General features: G+C 39.4%; 1 protein-coding gene across 1 annotated transcript; it reads left to right on the forward strand.

Annotated features, from left to right (window-relative positions):
* Nucleotides 1–88: 88 nt before the first annotated feature.
* GOLT1B (golgi transport 1B) lies at nucleotides 89–14,099 on the forward strand. The gene is made up of 5 exons (XM_075758309.1): nucleotides 89–232; nucleotides 4,626–4,717; nucleotides 6,479–6,657; nucleotides 10,047–10,128; nucleotides 11,473–14,099. The coding sequence occupies exons 1-5, from the start codon at nucleotides 208–210 to the stop codon at nucleotides 11,509–11,511; spliced, it is 417 nt and encodes a 138-aa protein (XP_075614424.1). The 5' UTR covers nucleotides 89–207; the 3' UTR covers nucleotides 11,512–14,099.
* The last annotated feature ends 8,631 nt before the right edge of the window (nucleotides 14,100–22,730 follow it).

Raw genomic sequence — 22,730 nt, forward strand, 5'->3', positions numbered from 1 at the left:
TAATGAAAGCAGAGAGGCGGGTACCGAGATGGGAGGGGGCGCAGCCGCGCGAACAACACGGCTGCTGATTGGCATCGGCCCCTCCAATCAGCGGCGTTCTTTCACCTGGCGGCGAGGCGAAGGGGTCTGCGTGTTTCCGGAAGACGTGGCTGTTGCAGCCGCCGTTTCTCTGTCCCGCGCCTGCCGACCCCCGGCCCCGCCGCCACCATGATCTCCCTCTCAGACACTCAGAGTAAGAGCCACCCCCTCGCCGCTGGCAGTCCGTGATGGGAGGCGGGGAGGCGGTCGCCCGCCGCGGCACTGGGGGCGGCCGAGCAGCGCGGGGCGGGCCTGGCCTGCCGGTCCCGGACCTTCAACCATTGTTCGCGCCCGTAGCGCGTCGGTTGCAGCCGTTGGGGCGGCCGGGGCTCAGGGCCCGGGCCGCGGTGGCGGAGCCCCTCTGTGGAGAGCTCTTCTCCTTCCCCAGCCCGCGCCCGCTCGGGGCTCCGGCTGAGCGCGGTGCGGAGCCGCGTCCCTCGGCGCTGGGGCGGGAGTCGCCGAGGAGGGCTTCGGCTTGTGCAGGCGATGGAGGACCATCCGCACGCCCGTCTCCCTCCCCGCGGTGGCCCCTGGCGAGCACCGGCTGGAAACCAGCAGCGGGGTGGGAACGGGCGGGCCCTGTCGGCACCGCCGCTCCGTGAGGGCCGCTAAAACCGCGCCGGCCTCGGATCTAGTGGCGGTACCGTGAGCTGCCGGGTGAAAGGGGAAGCGAGATGGGGTGCAGGGCCGGCTCCCTCCTCCGTAGGGAAGCTGCCGCTACTTGCGTTTGTCTTGGCCTGTCAGACCTCCCGTGTTGGCAGCGGTGATGTGACGTGACGTGACGATGGCGAGAATGAATGAAAGCTGAACGGTGAACAAAAGTAACAATTAGCTAAAGTCTTCTAGTATGGCTCCGTGTGGACATTAGAGGTTTGGAACCACTTAATTATACGTCAGTGGCTCTTTCGTGTTTCTCCTAACTCTGTTACCGCAATAAATGTTTGCAGGTGACACTGAAGGGATTTTAAGGTGAGGACCAGGCACTTGATCTGAAGTGAAAAAAGAAGTACTTGTGTGTGACTGTTGTCCTGTTTTCACTGGATAGAAATGTTTGGAAATAGAGATGCTGAAAGAGAAAATACAAATAAATCAATTGAAAGGGGATCATAAGAGTTTAAATTGCAAGGTAAAGGAGAATGTTAGGTCTTTGATTTAAATTGACATCTCATGATACATTTCTGGCATGGTTGCCATGAAAGGAAATTAGTCCGCTTGATAATTGCTGTAATGTCAGTTATGAAGGAGGGCAAGTTTGAAAGATGTAGAAAAGAAAAAGACTAAGTTTAACTTGCTACCAGGATACTGGAAGTGGAGGTACTGGAGAGCCAGTCAAGGCCAAGGATGAAGACAGGCAGACAAGCTACCTAGCAGCAGTCTAGGTCAATGATTTCTTGAGAAATTCAGGTTCAGTGCTCTGTTACTGGGATGGATACTAACCGTTGGGGTTAATTTTTAGATTTCTGCTTGATTAAACCCTTGTGGATTTTGCTTTTGCCCGTTCCCCTGTCATCTTGTCCAGAATATTAATTGGAAGAAGAAGAAAAAAAATTCTCTTCGGAAAGAGATTTGCTGGTTTTCCTTTCTTAGTTCCTCGTTTGGGACCCTCAGCTAACTGCAGTGCTGACTCTGTTAGTTTTAACTTTCAGAGTCAAAAGTAGTGAGTAAAACACTGTGGAGTTGAGGGATTTTTAGGATTTTTCTCACAGTTTTTCTGAAATTCTGAAGATATAAGATATTTTTAAACTCACTGCTGTCTGGAAAAGTATGGAGTTTGCCATAAAGTCACTGGTGGAGTAGCGTGATAAATACCTGGAGAGGCCCACTGCATTAGTTGAGGTTTAGAAAGTTAAATTTGCAGCGATAGTCTAGAACCCTTTTGAAATGATTCACTGAATGCAGTTATAAATTGCCAGTAATTGCAAAAGAATGCACTTAGTTTTTCCCAAACAAATTAATTTTGCAATACTAAAAAATATTACTAGTAAAATAATAATGAAAAAATAAAACTTTTCATAACCCCTAAACTGCATTAATTTTTGTCTTCAGAGAGCCTGTAGTGCACAATTCCATTCTTATTTTGTACACAAAAGGTGGAGGAGGTACATTGTCTTCCCTGAACTTTCACAAGCAATGCGTCTTAATTTTAAGTCTTAATATTTACTAAGCTGGTTTGATACAGGACTGCAGCACTCTTGCACAGCTTACAGGATTTCTGCAGAAACATTGAGAAAACATTGTTCCCTCCTCTCTGTAAATCATAATAATTTAAAAAGTATCCAGAGCAAATGTCACATGGCTAGTATGTGTTCCTGCATTTCTAGGCATTGAAAGGTTGTATTTGAGTAATGTGGGAAGTCTCTTCTGGTGCAGGAGAAAGTGTTGAAAAGTAGTTCACACCCTCTCTAAAAATTCCTAGTTCATTATTGCAAAGACTATGTACAAAATGAGAGTGGGTTTTTTTCCTTACTCTAAGAATGCTTGTCAAATATATTTCCAAATTCTGATATGAGTCAAGTCAGTAATGCCTTCTCCTGAGATACTGACAACAGAGAATAATAGTCCTGGACCACTCGTCTTTCAGCAGTAATTTTGGGATGATGAGAATGGTGTTCCTGTTCCGTTTAGTTTTTTTCTTTCTTTTCCCTCCACTAACCAGTGAATACGGTTGACTTCTAAAGTGAATCTGAATCCGTTGTAGCAGTAGATGATTACAAACATGTTTCAAGTGAATACAGGAGAAGTGTCACAGTAGTAATTGCAGCAAACTGTTGGGAGTTGCCCTCTGCCTTCTTGCTAGATCCCTACTTTGTGCTGTGTCTGTGAAACTAAATATTCACTTCCCATGACTGCATATTTGTCTTATTGGCAGCTGGTAATTCCTTTGGAGTCCTGCCTCCAAGTGTTTTCCTTGCAGAATACAGATTTTCTGCTCTTCTAAAGTAAAGAGTACTAGAGAAAAGGGCAGATTGCAATTGTTATATCGCCTTCAGTCAGCAGATTCATTGAAAATACAGTTTGCAGTTCCATTTTTCATTGTAAAGGAGTGTTGAGAATGCCTGCAGTAAATCAATTGTAGCAAGTTACTTAGTAGTTTTAATTCTGGGTGGTTAAAATGCTCATAGCAAAAGTTTAAAGTGGCAGGCGATAGAGAACTACAGACTTAACACCATGTGGTCTGCAACCTTGCTGAAAGATGAGCCCTTACTGAAGTTGGGGAAGTTGAGTGTTGCTGTAACAAATCTCTTTACTCTGAGCTGTTTTGAATTTTTTTTGCAATAGCTAAATGGAAGTTCTGAAATAGGCAGAATGATACTCCTTTACTCCTGAGCTCTTCAAGCGACTAAATGATCAGCTAGAGCTACATTACAGTCAGAAGTGCCACTGAAATGTGTTTAGGTAGATCTGGCTAACAGTAGCACTGAAGGCTATGACAGTGTGAGTGGGGGTTTTGTTTGTTTTGGACTAGACTATACAAAACTACTGAGATCTTCTATATATATATATGTACACACAGACACACACTGGGCTGCCAGCCTGTCTATAGTATTGGGGTTGGTTTTGCTAGCAACTGTTCTATCCTGTGCGTTTCTAAATTCCCTGGTCACAGGGATAGCAGTAATGTAAGGGTGGTGAGTACATGGATAAATGTAAAGATTTTTGCAGCCGTGTTGCTGCTGTTCCTGTTATTTCTCTCCTATTCAGTCTGTGTGAAAGGATGGCCTTAGACATTTCATTTTAAAAGTAGGAGGTATTTCTAAGTATGGTCTTCAAGTTACCTTAGAGCCTATTGTCAAATGATAGCTTTAATCATAGCGTGACATTTCTAGCCCAGTTTCTTAGGCAAACCTTCCATCCTACTCTTGCCTTCCCAGTATTTCTTGAGCAACCTTTACAGACAGGCAGAACTCAATGATATTTAGTATCCACTAGCTTTGTGAAAACTGGCGACTGGCTGGAGACCCAAGCTAGTGTGTAATAGCTGTCAGTGCACGTGTAATTTGGAAAGATCCTACAGCATTAATCTGAATTGTGTTTCATCCAGAAGTTGGGGGAGGTGTGACTGCTGTGCAGGATTATGGGAGGTGGAACGTGAGATCTCAGGATGATGGAAAGGACCAGGGCACATATGTTACTGTGGTAAACATAAGGGGGTCAGAGTTACAAATGGAAAACAAAGTTTAGTTATCTGTTCACAAAACAATCCTTTTCCCCATACTAGCAGTAAATCAAAAGGGATGTCTTTTGCTGTATACATATGCATGTACACTTTTTTTTTTGTTGCATTCAATTTCAATGTGTAGTTCTAAATATGTACTTTTTGATAAGCAGCTTCCAAAGATATCTCTGTTATTGAAGTAGTTGGTGTCTACAAGACTTACTATATCTGTGCTCTCAGGAAAGTTTTTACGTGGTCATAAAATAGGCCGCGTTTTTCTGTAAATTTAAAATGTCTGTAGATTGCACTTTCTAACTTTTTCACAATTTTTCTGCATGAGTTTTTCCTGGTACCATGTTTTGTTACATGCCTAAATTTGTTTCTTTTTCAGAGATTGGAATGGGACTAACAGGCTTTGGAGTGTTTTTCCTTTTCTTTGGAATGATACTCTTCTTTGACAAAGCTCTTTTGGCTATTGGAAATGTAAGTGCCTGCTGTTTAGTCTTAGATTCTGCACTGCTGAGAATTAAGTATGATGTATTAAATGAAAAATGGAATAATATGTTATCGATTCCAAACTGGATCACAAAAATACTGTGGCGATTTGGTATAAAGGAAGAGTTACGCTCAGTGATATGAGTGAATCATTTTTCTTGATTAAGGTTAGAACAGCTCACATGAATAAGTATTTTATCTCCAGGTCAGGCCTGCTGTAGGTTGGTCAGACAAGAAGCAGCTTGTTCCACAGTTATGCTGCTGCAAATAAGATTTTAAGTTGGCTGTTGTTACTAATGCTTTCTGGTTTTGTGATCTTGTAAGATAACTGAGAAATTTAAGTATCTATTTGGATAAGAACAGTCACGTGTTCTGTACACACTAGCAAATGTAGCTTTGCTTTATGAGGAAAGAAGTATGAATTACTGATATACCGGGTTTAGAAGAACCAATCACCCTTCATAGTAGAGAGATCTAATATCTTCAGTTTTTACCAAAACAAAGTTTTCACTTAAAGCAGGATAGAAAATAAGTCCTAGTTCTGGTACACAAAATTCCCAATCCAAAGCAAATATAGTGTGACAGGGTGTTTCCTGCATGTGATAATGTCTCTGCCTCTGCTCTTCTCGGATTTGCCAGCCAGCCAAGAGCACAGCCTGGTAGACGATTGCATCTTCTTTTGCTGATGCCTAAAAGTCTGTGGTCAGAACTGATCAGTGTCATCCTGTGGCAGCAGAGTCAAAAACTGAGATTCACTGAAGGAAAATATAAAATGTATATTTGAATTTGGTGCATTAGTTGAAGCATTGTTCTGAACCATCAGTGAAGTGAAAAGAAAAAAAAATGTATTTTTTTTTTCCTAATGTAAGGTGCAAATACAAGATCCTTTTTAGGGAAAATGATGAAAACATAGGTAGGAAGAGACAATGACAGGCTATGAGGTAACCAAAGATAATACAAGAAAAGGTACTGTATCCTTACAGAAAGTTTTAAAAAATAGTGATATCAGGGGAAAAGGTGGTAAGAAAGTGCTTTATTAAATAACATACTCAAGGTTATAGATGAAATTTTGTAAAGTCTGAGACACTATCCTCTTTTTAGCAAAAACGTTGCCCAGATGTATGCTTACAAGCTGAAGTAATTACAAATCCTGTGGCTAAAGGACACTAAAAGTAGTTCTAACTAGGTGGGACAGACTAGTGTGACAGTGTTCAGTCTGTACTGGAATTAGTAAATGGTAGAAAGACTATACACAGTAAAGAAAACAACAACAAAGCCCAAGGAAGATAACCGATAATGCTTTTCAGCTGGTTTTTTTCTTTTTTTGGCTTTGGACTGTTCAGGAGATCAGCTTTTGAAGATGTTCATGGTACAGGACAGAGGTGCTTTTGTAACATGTCTGTCCTCAGTTTTTTAGGAATCTTGGCTATCAGTGGTACTAAGCTTCAGCACTGCTTGTGGATAATGATTGTACTTATGTTACAGGACAGATAACTGTTGTCACCAGGTCTTTTGACATGATTGTGTTTGTCAGAGCTGAGAGAAGAGTTTTGAATGCTAGCTACAAATGCTTTAAGATGGACGTTACAAAAGAAAATCACTAGTAAATTCCTTCTCACCATCTATCCTTTGGTATTAAAAGAAGTGCAAGAAACGCAATCTAATTTTGTAGGATATTTATGTTTACATCCTAAACTTTGGAATTTAATTAGCTGTTTTCTTTCTTTGGTTGGTTTTTGTCTTTTCTAGGTTTTATTTGTGGCTGGCTTGTCTTTTGTTATTGGTTTAGAAAGAACATTTAGATTCTTCTTTCAAAAACACAAAATGAAAGCAACGGGCTTTTTCCTGGGTGGTGTGCTCATAGTTCTCATTGGTTGGCCTTTAATAGGAATGATCCTTGAAATTTATGGGTTCTTCCTATTATTCAGGTAAGACTGTTTCAAAATACCTTTCTGTATTGGTGTATCTAGGAATAAACATGTTTGTTTAGTCTTGTCACGCTACAGCTGACAAAGCAGCAAAGTGTTCATTTTTGATAGATTTTTGTATAAAGTTGTTGATTCACATTTGCAAGATGTGGAAAGTTGGTAAGTATTTTTCCGAGGCTCAAATCTGCTGATGTTTATGAGGCGTATACCAAACTGACTTTGGTAATGTTGTTTATGTCTAACCAAAGAATTGTAAAGCTTCAAAATATCTGGGAGTCCAAATTGTCAGCAGTGCAAAGTTTAAATATTTCCTCATAAAAAAGGCAATTTAGGGGTTTTTGTTGGTGTTTGGTTTTTTGGCTTGGGTTTTTTTTTTGTGGGGAGTTTGTTCTTTAACCAACGAGGCAAAGTACTTGGTTATTTTTGTTATTTCATCAAAATAGTTGGTTATTTCATTACTATGGTAGCTCAGTGAAAAGATGTTTTCTGTCATGTTTCATTATGCTTGTGCCTTAGTATAGTCAGAACTGCTGGTTTTGGTTAATATTATCTGGATTGAGTTAAGGAAAGATGACAAGTCTTAGTTTTTGAACAGCAGTCTTGATCCACCTTAAAGATTTCACAATGTGTCGTTTAAGTTATTCTTATATGCAATTGTAATGGTAAAAGAATTTGACTTGTTACAACCTGTATATCCATATTTTATCTTTATTTCCATGGCTGAAGTTCCATACTTTACCACATTTTGTACTTTGTTCTATACTAATAAGTAAGAATGGAGGCTTTTAGTTCTTGAACTTCTGTTCAGATGAAGACTGTTCCATTAATGCTTATTAATCTGATAACAGACCCCTAAAATATTTAAGTGTTCAGCTGCTGGCTAAATAATACAGTTCCTGTTAATCAAAGTCATACCACTCCTCTCTGGCGCTCTTTTTTTCCACTCAGTAAAATTGTATGTTAATCTTGTATTTAGTTTAGATAAAATGTTTAAATATTTTAGAAGAATAAAAAAATCTTAACTTGGCTTTTAATATATGCTTCTTATTGTTCTACTCTGTATTACTCTGAACTCGATATCACTGCAAGTGTTTTGAAAATCACAATACTTAATGAATGCACTGAATACTTCTTGCATGTAGCACTTGGGTTTAATCAGCTGGTACAAAGCAAGTAGAGTGTGTTTCCAAACAAATACCTCTCCTTTCAAAAGATCTTGAAAGAATTGTAAGTTACTGTGTCTAAGCAGGCATCGTTATGGATTATCTATTGGTGCTAGCCAGGGACTAGCAGGGTAAAATAAATGTTGAACAGATTCTAGAAGGTCCGTAGTTATCCCTAGGTCACTGGGACTATCCCTTAGCCAGAAGAGTATCAACAAGGGCTAGATAAATATTCACAGCTGGAATTATCTGATCTGTTTTAATTTAAAACATCTCTAGACCATCTTTTCTAGTGCTTAATAGTTCTTAGAACCTAAATCCCGTGCTACAATGTTAGCTAGTTGCTACTTCAAACAAAGCTTTTTGTTTGCTTCAATCTTGTTCATTTCAACCATTATCATGTTTTTGGCAACTTGCTCCTTTCTGAAGTTAAAAATGGAGCCTTTCCTCAAGGTTCTTCCTTTCCAAAAGGAGCCTTTCTGTCAATTTTATGATTCCTCAGGATCCCACTGTTTGGTTGCATAACAGAAAATTTCCCTGGTTATCATTGGTTTCTGAAGTACATAATTTTCTGAGGCTCAAAGAATACCAGATCAACCTACGCACCTTTAGATTTGTTAGGGCAGTATGTTGTAACAATAGACACCTCTGTGTATCCTAATGCTTCTAGTCATGTGGATTACCAGGACTTTTATATGGAAAACCTTTATATTTATCAAGAGCAATTTAGCAATTCTAGTAACTTTCCTTCAACTCAGACTAAGATAGTACAAATGTAAACCACTGTATTCTACTTTTTTCAGTCTCTTGATTTTTAGGCCACTAAATTAGTTCCACTGGGTGTTCAGATCCCTCTAGAATCTTTATTTGTAGATTGTTGTCTTGCATATCTACACTACTTTTACACAGCCACTTTTCACACGCCCTGTAGCAGTAATTGTAGAGCCCCTGTTGTCCACAAAGCAATGGTTAGGTACGGGTGACCAAGAACACTTAAACAAAAGACAGGATTGCAAAGATGATTTTTTTTTTTTTAAATGCATCTGACTGAAGTGAGAGACATTTATTATTTTACTCTGGTTTAAATCTAGAATGTCTGTCCTTTCTTGTCTTTATTTAAAAAGCTGCCACAAGTTTCCCCATCGGAGGTTTAGTCTTTTGCCATACTTTCACACGTTCAGATTGCATCCACGGGAGAAGGCTATTATGAGACAGTATCTCTTGTTGTACTCTCAGCTGCTTTTGGAGCCTTGTTCAGATTACACGCATCCAAAGTTATGGCTAACAATACTATCCTGCCTATACTGACTATTCCTTATTCTTGGCTACACTAATTGTTTTAATCTGTTACAAGTGGTTTGTGTGCCCTGCATCATAGTTTACTGGACCAGTGAAATGATCTGGTCTTTAAAAAAAGAAAATCTCTAGGAAGAACTTGCTGGTATTGATATTATCCAGCAAATAGTTCTTACAAGTGTAGTGGAGTGGATGATTACTTGTGGAACTTCACTGTTTGACTGTAGCTGAGGTTTCATTAGACGTTATTCCTAACTCTACTCCAGGAATGTATAGCTCAACAAGAGATAACTCAAAATGCCACCACCAGCTGAATTGCTGCAGTTGACTGCAAACTGCCATGGAAAATTTGTTTTCCTGCTGCAGAGATGAAATGGACAGTGCAAGGGACTATGCCATAGCAGCTATCCTAGGCAACATCCCCTGGCTCGAGATTCAAGTTCCTGATTTTACATAAATTTGTCAAATAAGTGAATACACAACTCTGTCATGCTTAATTTTATTTATTTAATGTAAAGAGTACCACAGAAGGTTTCAAAGGGGATTACTCAGAATTAACTTCAGTTGGTTTTGCATCAGATATTGCAAGACTGTATTTCCTAAAATGTAAAAAGAAATTATCTCAAAATGTGTATGGTAACTTTGGGAAATTACTCAGGAGCATCAGTGCTGCTAATTAAGTTGGGTATTTAAGAGCTGACTCATAAAAGCTATGAAGAAAATTAAGTCCATTTAAAAATAAAGTGTTCCTTTCCTGGTTTTCACTTTGCTGAATGTATGTTGATATATGTGGTAAAATTAATTTGCTGCTAACAAGCTACAAGATTTTATATAATCTTGGTTTAAAAAATACCTCCTATTCATTTTATAGCAATATGAGAATAGTTTAATTATAAAAACTAATACAATCTTCTGATATCTTACCTAAAGGGGATTCTTTCCTGTGGTGGTTGGCTTTATTAGAAGAGTTCCAGTTCTTGGATATCTCTTGAATTTACCCGGTATAAGCTCGGTAAGTGTTCGGTACTTCGTGCAAAATTTGAAGCTTGTACTGTTTTTTATCCCATTGTTATAGCAATAGTAGAAATGCATCAGAAATAAAGCAAATGGAACTTTAGACTTTGAGTGTATTGCTGTGTAGTTCTTGCACCATGCAGATCACCTTCATTCCCAGTGAGATACAAAAGGAACAAAAGGGCACCTTTGCAGAAGCTTACCCCGCTTACGCACTGTGAAGTGGAAAGAGCCGTGGATTGTGACTCAGAACGCTGGGGTTCTGCTTCCAGCTTCACTGCTGGCCCTAGGTGACCAGATAGGCGAACCATGCCACTGTTCTGTGCTGCTTCTGTCTGTACGATGAGGAGGACAGTGTTCTGTGTCTAGTATTTGGATATTTTTATGAAAAGTGACCTGTGAAAGCAAACAGTGTAGTTCAATGTTAAGTGCAGCTTGTATGGTGAATCCAGAAACTCTCATGATGCACAATCAATCATCAAATGTATTTATTAAGGTCCACTGCACCAGACTATGTCTTGCTGTTTACTAAGAGTTGTATTTTTTTCAAATGCAGTTTTCCATTTTCTTAACCAAATAGCCAGGGATTTGAAGACAATTAACAGGTGCCAGAAAGATGGTAATCTAGGATGTTTCAGTCAACTACTTTTACTGTGCTAATTTCTGTATGTATTTTAACACAAGCATTTTTAACCCTAGTTTTGAAAGCAACAGTTTTAATAGCTACTACTAAAAAAATTAATAGTGGGTATAACTTAGATGTATACAGTCTGTTTTTTAAAAATTAGCGTTCAAGATCATCTGTTCCAATCCTACAGTTAGGCCAAGTTCTGGCTCATAATTAATGATCAATTGAATGTTTCATTTGTCAATTGATCTTAGTCACATTTAATTTGATCATAACGGGGTTAAATCTTCTTTTAGAAAGATAATTGTTAATGTTTTATTCAAAGCCTACGTAGGCTCAGAAGAGAATCCACAGTAATGGTCAGTTGAAATATCTTACTTGGTCTACTAATGCATGTGTGGCTGATACTGTATTGTTTTGTTTTAATCATTAAGCTAGCAGTGTTACCTGCATTCTTCTATTTCCTTTTTCATTCTGTTGCATCTTCATTTGCACTGTTAATGTCTATATGAGAAAAACATGTCATGCAGAAACACAATTGCAATGTAAGATTTTTAGTTTTCACAAACTTAAACCATGAGACCTTGGTGAGTACTATTTGACTCTCATTTTCAGTCACGTACTAACTGTGCCAGTAGCAAGTATTATTGGAGAGTAACTTCACTGTACATAAATGTCATGCAGCTTAAAATCTTTTTGTCTCCTTTTCTACAGCTTGTAGATAAAGTTGGAGAAAGCAACAACATGGTATAATGACGAGTGGAAGACTGATTCTAAACTTATTGTATTATTTATAAAATCCTTTTGAAGAATACTCAGCACAAAGATTAAGTTGTGTACAAAGGAAACGCTTGTTACATTCTTTACATAACAGTTTAATTTAAAATGTATAGTCAACAATATACATTAGAAAAGAAGCTCAGCAAGTATGCTTCTAGGAAAGTAACTCCAGAGTTCAGGAAGTAAACTGAAGAGGTGAAAGTCATGGAATAACCCATGTTACAACTGTTCAGGACTTCTTTTGTTGTTTTTGGAAAACATGCTAGAGGCAAATGAACCCTTGTGGAATTAACGGTGCCTGTACTTTACCTCCTTATTTTGAAGGTGCAGTAGAGCAAACAGGCCTAATTTTTAAGGGTGACCCAAACTTACCCAACCCTCTGCTTACTATCCTCAGAGTGCAAAAATACAAACAGAAAACTTCTTGTGTAACAAGAGATGCGTCTTTGCATGAAGGTTAAGATGACTATTCATCTTTAAGTGTATTATGACAAAAAAAAAAAAAGGAAACCCTACACGGTTCTGTTGTAAACAATTTTGTAAATATGTGGCTGAAATAAAACATTGTTATCTTAATGTTTCAAAGCCAAATGTATGTTGATTGTATTTGCTTTCCGTTTTGGAATATGCAAAAGGTCAATCTTTAATAACTTCAGTCTTAAATGTTGGTTCTGAACATGTAGAGCTCAACGGGGAACTCTGGAAACTGACTTGTACTCCTTCCAGTTTGTTCTCCTTGAGTTCTGTTACACGTGCATCCGGATGAGAATGTAGCCCCTTGTCACTAACATGAAAACTCTTGTGAAATATGCTTAGTTCACAAAAAATGCATTTAGTTAAGGTGCTGATATGAATCCTGTGAAACGTATCTTATCAAAATTTGAACCTTTGTTTTTTAAATAGCTTGAAGCTAAGGTTTCTTTGTTTACTCTGGAACTACAAATTGACTTATTTTTCACGGTAATAAAATTAAAACTTAAACTTCTGTGTATGTGAGTCTCTGGGGAGGAAATTGAGCTAATGGGGCTAACTAAAGATCAAGTGCCAATCTCCGTATGTTTTGTAACTTATTGCTTGGGTTATCTTCAAATAACATAAAACTTCTATCAGACACAGCAACAACTTTGCTATTACAGAGATTCTTAGCTAACCTGGAATAAATGTCCCCTGCTAATGCAAGGGTCACATTTCTGCTTCTATTGGAATGTTGAACGTTGTGCACTTTCAATAGATTTAGTTACGTAGTGTCCTCACCTAACAAAATGTGATCATTAAGTAAATTGTATTTGTGCCAGCTTTGGGGGTTTCTGTTGGTTTTAACTTTCTTTTCCATTAAATGTAATCCTAAAAAAATTACCGAAATGCAATCGTAGTATTTTAAGTAGCTATGTAGTCTTAAAGGTCTAATGACTGTTTGGGTTTTCTTTTTTTTTATTATTATTATTATTATGTGGTTAAAATTGGTATTTTTCCAAAATGACTTTGAAGTTAAGAAGAATCCTCATCTACCAACCCTTTTGGAAGTTGTTACAAAATTTATTTGTATAAGACATGTTTTATCTTCATTAAAACTGTATAATTAGCCACAATCTACTATTCTCAATTTTAAATTGCTTCCTTCTCAAACAGGCACAAAATGATTCAGTGAAAAAATGCCATTATATGTACAATGAATACCATCTGAAAAATAAGTGGGTTTATGTTAGAAAAGACAAAAATTTGCTGTATTTGCCTGACGGTGTGTGTGTGTTACGGTTTACAGACCAGACTAAATATGACTTATGGCTTCTACCTCAAGAGATGAACCAATTTTAACTGCTCCCTTAGATCTATTGTGTGTTAAAATGACTAGAGAACAACACTACAGTAGTTTAGCAAACATCTTGTTTGCTTTGGTAGAGTACTAGTCTGTACTGTGGGAATCAAGTACTGTTTAAAGCAGACAGTGTTCATCATTTACATTAGAAGTCAGCTACCTGAAGGTTTTGTTCTTGTCTCTTGAAAAGTAATGTGATGGGAAAGGTGGATTGCACCACATGACTACAGAGCTCGGACTGAAAGCAAATTGCTTGGTAAGCTGAAGTACCTTCCTCAACATTAAAGCTGATGATGCCATTCAGAGGGGATGAATGTGTTGCTGTGTATGATCTTTTAGCCCTCTGAAATGCCAGGATGTAGGCAGTTCATCTCGCTTCTATTTAATTCATTGCTTTAAATCAAAAATCAATTTTTGTCAGATGTGAACTGTTGTGAAAAGCGTCTGAGGGAGCTAAATTGTATGTTGAATTTAGCATAGTCTTTATCCCTCAAGGTAACGTCGTCTTTGAGACAGTTTTGCGAAGATAAATGTGGGTGGCAGCAAAAGTCAAAATGACTTAGCCTTAAAGTGTTTCTGTAGTTGTAAAAATATCTTTAACAGAAACATGCTTGGAACATTTCCCCTTTTAAATGTAATTTATAATTGCTGCTTTAAAAATCATAAGGATGGATCTTATTCTGAGCAAATGAATACTGTAAATATCCTTGTCATACCTTGAATAAATGGATACCTTTTTCTATAATTTGTCTTTGTGTCTCTTTAAGTGCATATTTTAAGAAAGTGTTTTGACAAATTTTCCTTTTCAAAAGTTAGGGAGTGCATGCTATTCTGCTTGGCCATCTTACACTGTTGTGACTGTCATAGTAAATAGTGTCTTTGATTAATCTTGAATGGAAAGGTTTCCTCTTTTTCCTTAGAATAAACCTTTTACCTACGCATCCCCCTAGTTATTCAGGTTCCAGTTTCAAACACATCACAACAAAATGTGGAAATTACAGTTATATGGGAAATAGTTTGTTAAACTACCTCCTTCTCTGAGGAAATAAATAAAGAAATAAAGAAAGAAATAAAGTTTCTGTGAAACTTCAGGAGAAAAAGGACACGTCTAGAACTCGGAGCAGGTTCTAGTCTCTGCTTTCAGTTTATTTCAAGGATAGGAGTGTGAGCTCTCTATAGCCTAGAGAGTGGCCTAATAAGCAGGTTTAATATTCTGTTCTGCAGGCTTGCAGCCCACTGTTGAGGATTTTCACAGAGGGACTAGAATAGCAAAGCAGGGATTTTTGACTGGTTGAGGTGTTGTGTTGGTGCTATGTGCTAGTTAATGCCCTAAAAACTTACACTGACTAACTTTTACCAAAGTTGATACTACCCTAAGAATTACAAAGAATTGACACTTCCTAATTTAAAAGGGAAAAAATCCCAGCTATATCTAGTTATGTTTGTTAAACTGTGGGGAGGTATAATGTTAATCTGTTCATAGCTCATGGCCAGTTAGTTTGTGAACAATAGCCATTTATAAACCAGAAATACTTAGACTTTGTTATGGCTCACAATATGCTACCACTGTAGTTTAGAATCTGTGTCAAAAACATTGTAAAGAAAGATATCTTGTCTGTGTAGTAGATGTCAAAGGCAAAGTTTTACTTTAAAAGGATTACTTTAAAATTGTTTTCCTGCCAGATTTCAAGGTACAGACTCAACTAGTTGTTGCCTTTCTGGTTAGCTCGATTATTGGGCTGGAAAGTAGAGTCCATGTCCCTAAACCAAATGTATATATGTATCTTCCTACTGTCTCTTCAGATGTCACTGCCCACCCTTGGACTTGTGTGTCTCTCTCTCTGGCTGCCATGTCCTGGCTGCTTTGGCTATTACTTCTGCCCTTCAGATTGCCATTACTGACTATGACAGCAGAATTTGGCCTTTGTGGCCTGTTTGTTCTAAGGTTTACCCCTCTAGTATTGATGTTGGCATATTAAAGCATCTTCCAGAAGACTTGGATCTCATGCTCAGTCCAACAAAGAGATTCTGCAGCTGCTGTAATCCCTTGCCAAGCCTAATTTCAACACAATTATTATATGCTAAAGCATTCCCCTCAAATATGTAACAATTTAGAGAAAAACAACAGGAGTAATTTGGTGTGGAACTCATTATCTCAAACCATTATGACTGTCAATTTGTGATATTGTTCAAGATCTATTTATAGAAATGCATTTATGTGTTTTTTACCACTCATTAATGTGTCTAGTTTATCTGCTGAAGTAGCGCACGTCTGAAGGTATACTTGCTGAAAAGCATGTGTGTTCCTGGATACTTTCTAGCAGATACCATTTTTCATTGAAGTACTACCACTTTGCTGGGGAATGTAATGGAACTCCTATAAAAAGATACAGGTTTGAAGTATCTTATTGCATATGATGCTGAAAGCTCATAAAAGCACTTGGGTTCCTAGCTGACTTACCGCATACAGGAATTTCTCCACTGAAAGGGCAACAGTGTCTATTTAACCTGCTGTTTGGTACGGGGGTGGAGTTCTCATTAAGATCCAGGAGCCAAGGTATTTATAACCAATAACTGGCCTCCTGCACCACCGAATTGACGGTGTAGCTGACCGCGGGCCAAACGTGAGTGACCCACAACCTCTTTATTTTCCGTTTTTCGGTGCCTCGCTCCGAACCTCGGTTCGGGTCCGCACCGGCCCTTCTGCGATGAGGTGCGGCGGCGGCCACCGCGCGGGCCGAGACCCGGGCGGGGCGCGGTGCTGCCCGCGGCCACCAGGGGGAGCCAGGAGGAAGAGAAACGCCCGGGGGCCGCCGGGGGAGGCGGCGGGAAAGGCCCGGGGGTGCAGCGGCTGCCCGTGAGCACCAGCACGGAGCCTGTGCAGCCCAGGGTCCCTGAGGCAGCGAGTGGGGTTATACCTGCAATAAGCCAGGCACCGGTATATCAAGTGGTGATATCTCATGTGGTCAAGGGGAAAAAGATAATTTTTATTGTCTTCTTTTCAAATCAGCAATGCAACGAGCCAACGGTTTAGAGCCCTACAGACGGTAAGTGGGACCTGAAAAATGCCTCGAAAATTTCTGGCTGGTTTGTTGCATATTTCTGGAGTCTTTTTAAGTTGATTTAATTTAGACTGGAGAACCGCAGTATGGCTTTAAAATGCAACGCGGATGTTGAGCTTTTTATAGAGAGCCGTTCGTGCCGAAAAGCTGCGCGTCGGCCCCTGTCTCGGCTGGCAAGATTTGAAGCAGCCGAGTTGTAATGTGGAGATTCGAAAAGCGGGCTTTCCACTTGCCACAGCCCAGCTGCCTCCTTTTCTCCAGGCACTCAAAAGCTCTGCCAGTAACATCAGAGAAATCAAGTTTTCACATGGATTTCTACAATTTAATTCTACTGCTTTGAAATGAAAGGCATTTTTGGCCCAAAATGTTTTACACCATCTAAAAAAGTCAGATTAGGTCAGTCTTTAAAAGTATATTGATTTAATTTTCCTGTTGGAACCAAACAGTTCAGCAGCGAGTCTTCCAGGTGGCCTGGCTGAGTAACTCTTACCATTAACCATCTAACTTATGTGGAGAATTATCCTCAACTTATTCCCCCACACCAAGAAAACAACAGCCCAACATATGGAGTATTTCCCCTCTTACTTTTCTGCCAGTTTTTAAGCAGGCCTGAATGGGGGAAGAAAGAAGCCACTTAGTGTTACAAAATCTTGAGAGTTACCTTGGATGGGGAAAATTGGCTGGAGTGGAATCATGGTGCTGCCCTTGAAAGGTGAAGGAGTGGGTTAGTTTTGATGAGAACTCCAGATTTGCATGGCCCTGGGTGCTAATGCCTCAGACGGAGCTAGCTGAGGGGAGCTCTGGAGCTGATTCGGCCTCTGATCTGCCACCACCTGTGGCATCTCCCTGCAGCCCCATTTCCACCTCTGGCGCACCTAAATGCATTTTAAATGCCTCCTGATGGCTTTGCTTCAGAAGAGTGAGTGACACTTCACCTTCTGCGCTGTGAAGAAAGCTGGCCCTGGTCCAGCAGGGCAGGCGGCAGCCCGGAACCTTCTGGAAGAGGCCTGAGGGGAGCAGCTCCGCACTGCTGCCCACCCTGCCACTGCTGAGGAGGCTGTGAGGAGGAGAGGGGAGGGGAAGCTACAAAACAGAAGTCTGGAGGAAATGTTGGAAACAAACTGTTCTTGGTTAATTCCCAGAGCATAATGTTTTTCTTGCCTCCCAGGGCAGAAATAAGTGACACATTCACAAAGTGCTTATTTAGTAAGAATGTGTAAAATGTTGGTTCCCTGAGTGGGTGGGAATGAAAGAGAAGGAGATGTTGTGTTTATTCGGTTCCAATTACCCTCACACATGCAGGCCTTTTCCTTTCACCCTTTTTTTGGTGTTTTCCTGGTTGTCAGGTGTTGTGCAGCTGCCTTCCCCTTCATCTTCTCTCACTACTCTTGTTTTTTAATGTTTCTTTCTGAAAGTAACTGTGCAGTCTACTTTGTGAGGATGCCAGCTTAGATGCTTCCCACCCTTTAGCATCTACAACAATTACTTCCTACTCCCATGCTTTTTATTGGGTTTTTTTGAACCCAGATCGCTCTATTAATCCTTTTTACAGCAGAGCCCACACACAGTGGAGTTAACATGTCCAAAGAAGTGGAAAAATGACATAAGGATGGAAATGAGCACCACCAGGAGAAGGTGCGGCCGCAAAAAGATCTCGCTTCTCTGAAAACATCATCCACTGAAACCTTGCATCTTACTTGAGCCCTTCTGTGAGGAGTCGTATGCCTGTGGCTGTGAGAGAGGTCACTGTGCCTTCATCGTTCTGTTCCCACAAAGAATCCTGTTTCTTTTCCTTTTCCAAAATGAAGACGTAATTGCAACTATCGCCTTCTGTGTATAGGGCTTATTGTTTCAGCTTCTCCCACCATTCTGTTGTAGCCCAAAATGACAAGACTTTAAATGACCTGTCCTTCTCTGAAATAAAAAAATTTAAAAAATTACCTTACCCTAATATGTCTGTATGTGTATATGAATGCATATGTACATATAATATTTACATAATACTTTTTTTTTTTCCTGTTAGGAAATATCTATACCAACCTGATTCTCATCCAAAAGTTTTTCTTTCCATCGCTTTAAAAACTTTCCACAACTGTATTTCCAGTTCTGCAAGGCAGCTATATGGTAATCATATCCTGCAATTACCTTCTTAATTGTTCTGAAGAGTTTTAGTTTTGTGACTGAAATCAGTCATAGGTTTTCCCTGAAGAATATTTTAGATGAAAGTTGATATTTCCTTATTTAAAATATTTGTGCCAATGCACTTTCATCCAGTTGCAGAAACTAAACAAGATAGATTGAGTTTTAGTACAAAAGCCAAGTAGAAGCAAAGTATTTGAGAAAACATCAGAGTGTTATGTTTTGATCTTTTGGAAGATCAAAGATTTTTATTTTGGGGTTTTTTAAAATAGCTTTGGAACACATTTCAAAAGGGCTTATATTACAAAAAGCTTTGAAAAAATTAAAAGATCAAAATCAAACAAAACCAGATTTTGTCAAAATTATATCTTTTGATTGAACCTAAATTGCTTTCCTCACATTTTACTACAGGAAGTTTTCATTCCATTTCAGAAGGAAAAAAAAAAAAAAAAGTCAGAATCCCAGCTTTCTCTTAATGGAAAACCTGATTTTTCCTCACCTTCACTCTATCCTCTTTATGCAGAAGAGAAAACCTTTGAAAATGTACCAAGCTATGGGCTTCTGCCCTTCATTACTTGTAGAATTATCGAATTATCCAAGCTGCATCTCTCAAAATTCCCCATTTGGCTTTATATCTTAGAGTCTTTTCATTTTCCCAACAGTAGTTCCTCATACTTCTGTGGCTAAAATGTGAGTTTATTCAGTTCTGGTTTGGATAACGTGCACGATTGAAACCCCTTTGGTCTCCTGCAAAAATTCCACTCACGAACCCACAGCAAGCAGAGAGAATGCTGTGCTCTCTGCACGGCTTCTGTGCAAACCAGCAAAAGGAATGGGACGTACTAATGACAGGTTTTTGTGGCCACTCTGCTAACATAATCTGCCCTAGGGCCCCAGGTATGACAGCTCCTATTCACCTTGTGAATCTCTAGAACTTGTGGAAACACTTTGGACTCAAAGCATATGAATTACCTAACTCATACCTGTGAAAAACTTACTCATTAAAACTTCTAAAGTTTAACAGTGCGGTCAAGCATTCACAGAATGCTTTGCATTAATGGAAAATCTAGTGTGGAAATTAACAATGGCCTGTTTTATGAAAATGAAATATTCAGAATGTAGAAAAATTATGTTATTCTTGATTGATCAATACAACCGATTGAATCATTAGAGGTAAAGATAAAGTCAATGTCCCTTGCGTTGTAACTTCTGGAGTGTTACATAAGGAAGTATAACTAGATGGAGGCAATGCAAGCCAACACTGCAAAAATACGTCCATATGGCACATTTACTAATGGCAATTTCAGTTTTTGGGATGCTGCAGCAAGATGCAAGTTCTGAAGTAAGTTCTGTGGCTTCTGTGAGTTTTGGTCTTCTTTTTCTGATTTTTATTTGCAAGTTCAGGGCCAGCTTGACTATCGATAAAAGATCTCTTTTTGAATATATATGCTAGATAAGTTGTTGTTTTGGCTTTGCACAAATCCTCTGTAGTTCAGGTAACATTTGTCCTTTCCCTTTCCTTGCCTTCTCCTATTTCTTAGTTATGTCCAGGCCATGGATTCTGCCCTGTACCTCAGTAGGTGGCAGTACTTCGAGGATAACTTGAAATGCATCTGTATGGTGGAGCATGATGCAGAGAACTTAGAAGGAAAAAGGGCTCACAGCACAGTACTGTTCAGACTGGCAAATTGAGGTCTGGAAACAGTAAAACTCCATTCAAACAGCTTTGTTTTAGAGGGATTCGGGATACTGAAGTAAGTCTGGAGAAACTTTAGAACCTGCAATAAGGAATGCAGAAAGATACATGGATAAATATCATGTTGAGGGGCAGCCTCAGTGTGACTTTCCTGAAATGAAATCCTGACCTGCCTATCTAGAAACTTCTTGGAAGGATTCAATGAATATGCAGACAGTAGAGGTCCAATTGATACAATCTACTTGGATTTTCAAAGGACTTGACAAGATCCATTACCAAAGACTCAGAGAAAATAAATAAGCTCCCATAAGAAAGGTGCTTTTATGGTTGTGCTCATTAATTGGTTAAAAGATAAGAAACAGAATAGGGTGAGAGTCTGTGCAATTGAGAAAGTGGTAGGGAAATGGAGGCAATAGGGAAAGAACAAAGTTTGCTGATGAGATTAAAACCTTCAGGGTAATGTTGTTAAACAATTCAGCCATACCAGAGCTATCTTCAAAGAGCTGCAGAAAGATCTTATGAAAATGAGCACACAGTTGTCAAAATAATGTATAATAATGTCTGCAAGTATAAAATGATGCCCATGTCCCAGAAAAATGCTAGGTTTATGTTAACAGTGATGGGTTATGAATGACCTGTTACCTTTCAGGAGACAAATATTGAAATTATATAGTTTGTAATAATATCTGTTTGGTTTAGTGCTCAGGAACAGTCAGATTAGGAAACAGAACACCAGGCATTATTAGGAAAAGAAACAGATGAAAAAAAGCAAGTTAAAAGTAAATATGCTGACCTGCATTTTGAGAGTTTTGTGCAGTTCATGTCCCCATCCTAAATCAAGGATGATCGAGGGTATGGAACTGTTTTTATATTAAGACTAAAAACATAAGGATTCTTCATCTGGAAAAAGGAGATGGCTGACAGAGGATTCAAGAGTAGTCTGTAAAATCACAAATGACATTGAGGGGCTGAATATTTTGATCTTCTTTTGTGTTTACAGCCTGACAATATCAGAAGAAGGGAGCATGATGTGAAATTTTCAAGTGGCTAGTTCAAAATAAAACAAGATGATGTATTTTTCCACAGAACAGAGCTAAACTGTGAAACTCATTAGCACAAGATCTCGTAGATGCCAAATTTTACATGGGTTCAAGAAACAGTAAATTAATAGAACAAAAAATCCAGGAAGAACTGTTAAGCCTGAAGCAATCCATCTTTCAGGAAATTGCTGTGGTACAAACTCCTTGAAGCTAAAAGAGCATATCAGGAAAGTGCTCCTACGAGCTAATTCTGTTCTTGTAAGTCTTCTGTAGGCATTGCTATTGTCGACTGTCAGAGACAGGATATTGAATTAAATGGACCTTTGGCCTGACCCAGTGTGGTTGTTCCCATGTTGGGGTCGTAATCTGAAGATAATTCATTGTGAATGGATTGAATTGCTCTCATGAGCGCTGCGTAGTAGTTCACTGATGATGAATTGTATCTGTCTGGTACTTCTTTGCTGCCTTCTCAGCCTCCTGGTTTTCGCTCCATCTTTCTTCTCTCCTAAATAGCCACTCAGACATCACCGTTCACGTGAATTTTCATTTTGGGTAGCGTCATTTACCCGTGTTTCTTTGGAATCCAAATTTTTGTAATGCCATTAAATAGCACTTTCTTACCGGGCTGAGGAGTGGCAGGAACAGGGACCTACTTAACGTTTATGTAACCAATTTCTGGCACTATACAAGAGAGAATAATTCACGTACATCATGCAAAGCAGAACTTGGCACTTCTGACAGTAACTTTGAGATGAAACAGCTTTCTACAACTACTCTCAAGCAGATCAGCAGGGGAAAACAGTGGTAAAGGAAGAAAAGACTTAACCATAGAAATAGTAAAGATGAAACTAAGTACATTGAGAACATTATACTGTGGTTACACTGGGATTTTCTCTTTAAAATTCCCATTTTTCTTCTACTATTACTGTACAGTTTCACTGGCAGCATCACAGGTAGAAGTAAGAGTAGATTGGCCTCCGATGTTTATTCTCTTGTCTTCAGGTGCTGGTCACCTGCCTGCCAGGTACCTACACACAGAAATGGGAGACGCAGTAGTACACGCCAGCTGGCTGTAAGATGGCCAGCTGAGGTGTGAAGAAGATGTAGCTATATGGACTTCAGCGTGGACTAGGCATTGGTTAGCAGGGGGAGAACCCAGACCCCCATGGTGAAACATCTGGCAATCCCAGCTAGCTCCGAATAAAACGGGCCCTGCCTGCGTTCGTGTCCAGTGCTGGAGGACTTAGCACAAGTTGCGCACGTGGTTGAGGAAGGCGGAAGGCCTGGGGAAAGGCGGCCTTTGCAGCCAGAGAGCTGAAGGGCTTGCTAGCGATGGGAGGGATAAACTGCGAGGTGTTTGGTGTGTCAGACAACTTGGACGCAAGAAGGAGGAAATGACTCAGAGACTGAAAATGATGAGTTTCTTAATGCTTGTTAAA

This window comes from Balearica regulorum, chromosome 1, assembly GCF_011004875.1.
Source record: "Balearica regulorum gibbericeps isolate bBalReg1 chromosome 1, bBalReg1.pri, whole genome shotgun sequence".
Taxonomy (NCBI): domain Eukaryota; kingdom Metazoa; phylum Chordata; class Aves; order Gruiformes; family Gruidae; genus Balearica; species Balearica regulorum.

Coding starts and splice junctions, on each gene's coding strand:
- GOLT1B (XM_075758309.1), top strand. CDS start 208: ATGATCTCCCTCTCAGACACTCAGA. Junction 6,658..10,046: donor GGGTTCTTCCTATTATTCAG/GTAAGACTGTTT, acceptor TCTTACCTAAAG/GGGATTCTTTCCTGTGGTGG. Junction 10,129..11,472: donor ATTTACCCGGTATAAGCTCG/GTAAGTGTTCGG, acceptor CCTTTTCTACAG/CTTGTAGATAAAGTTGGAGA.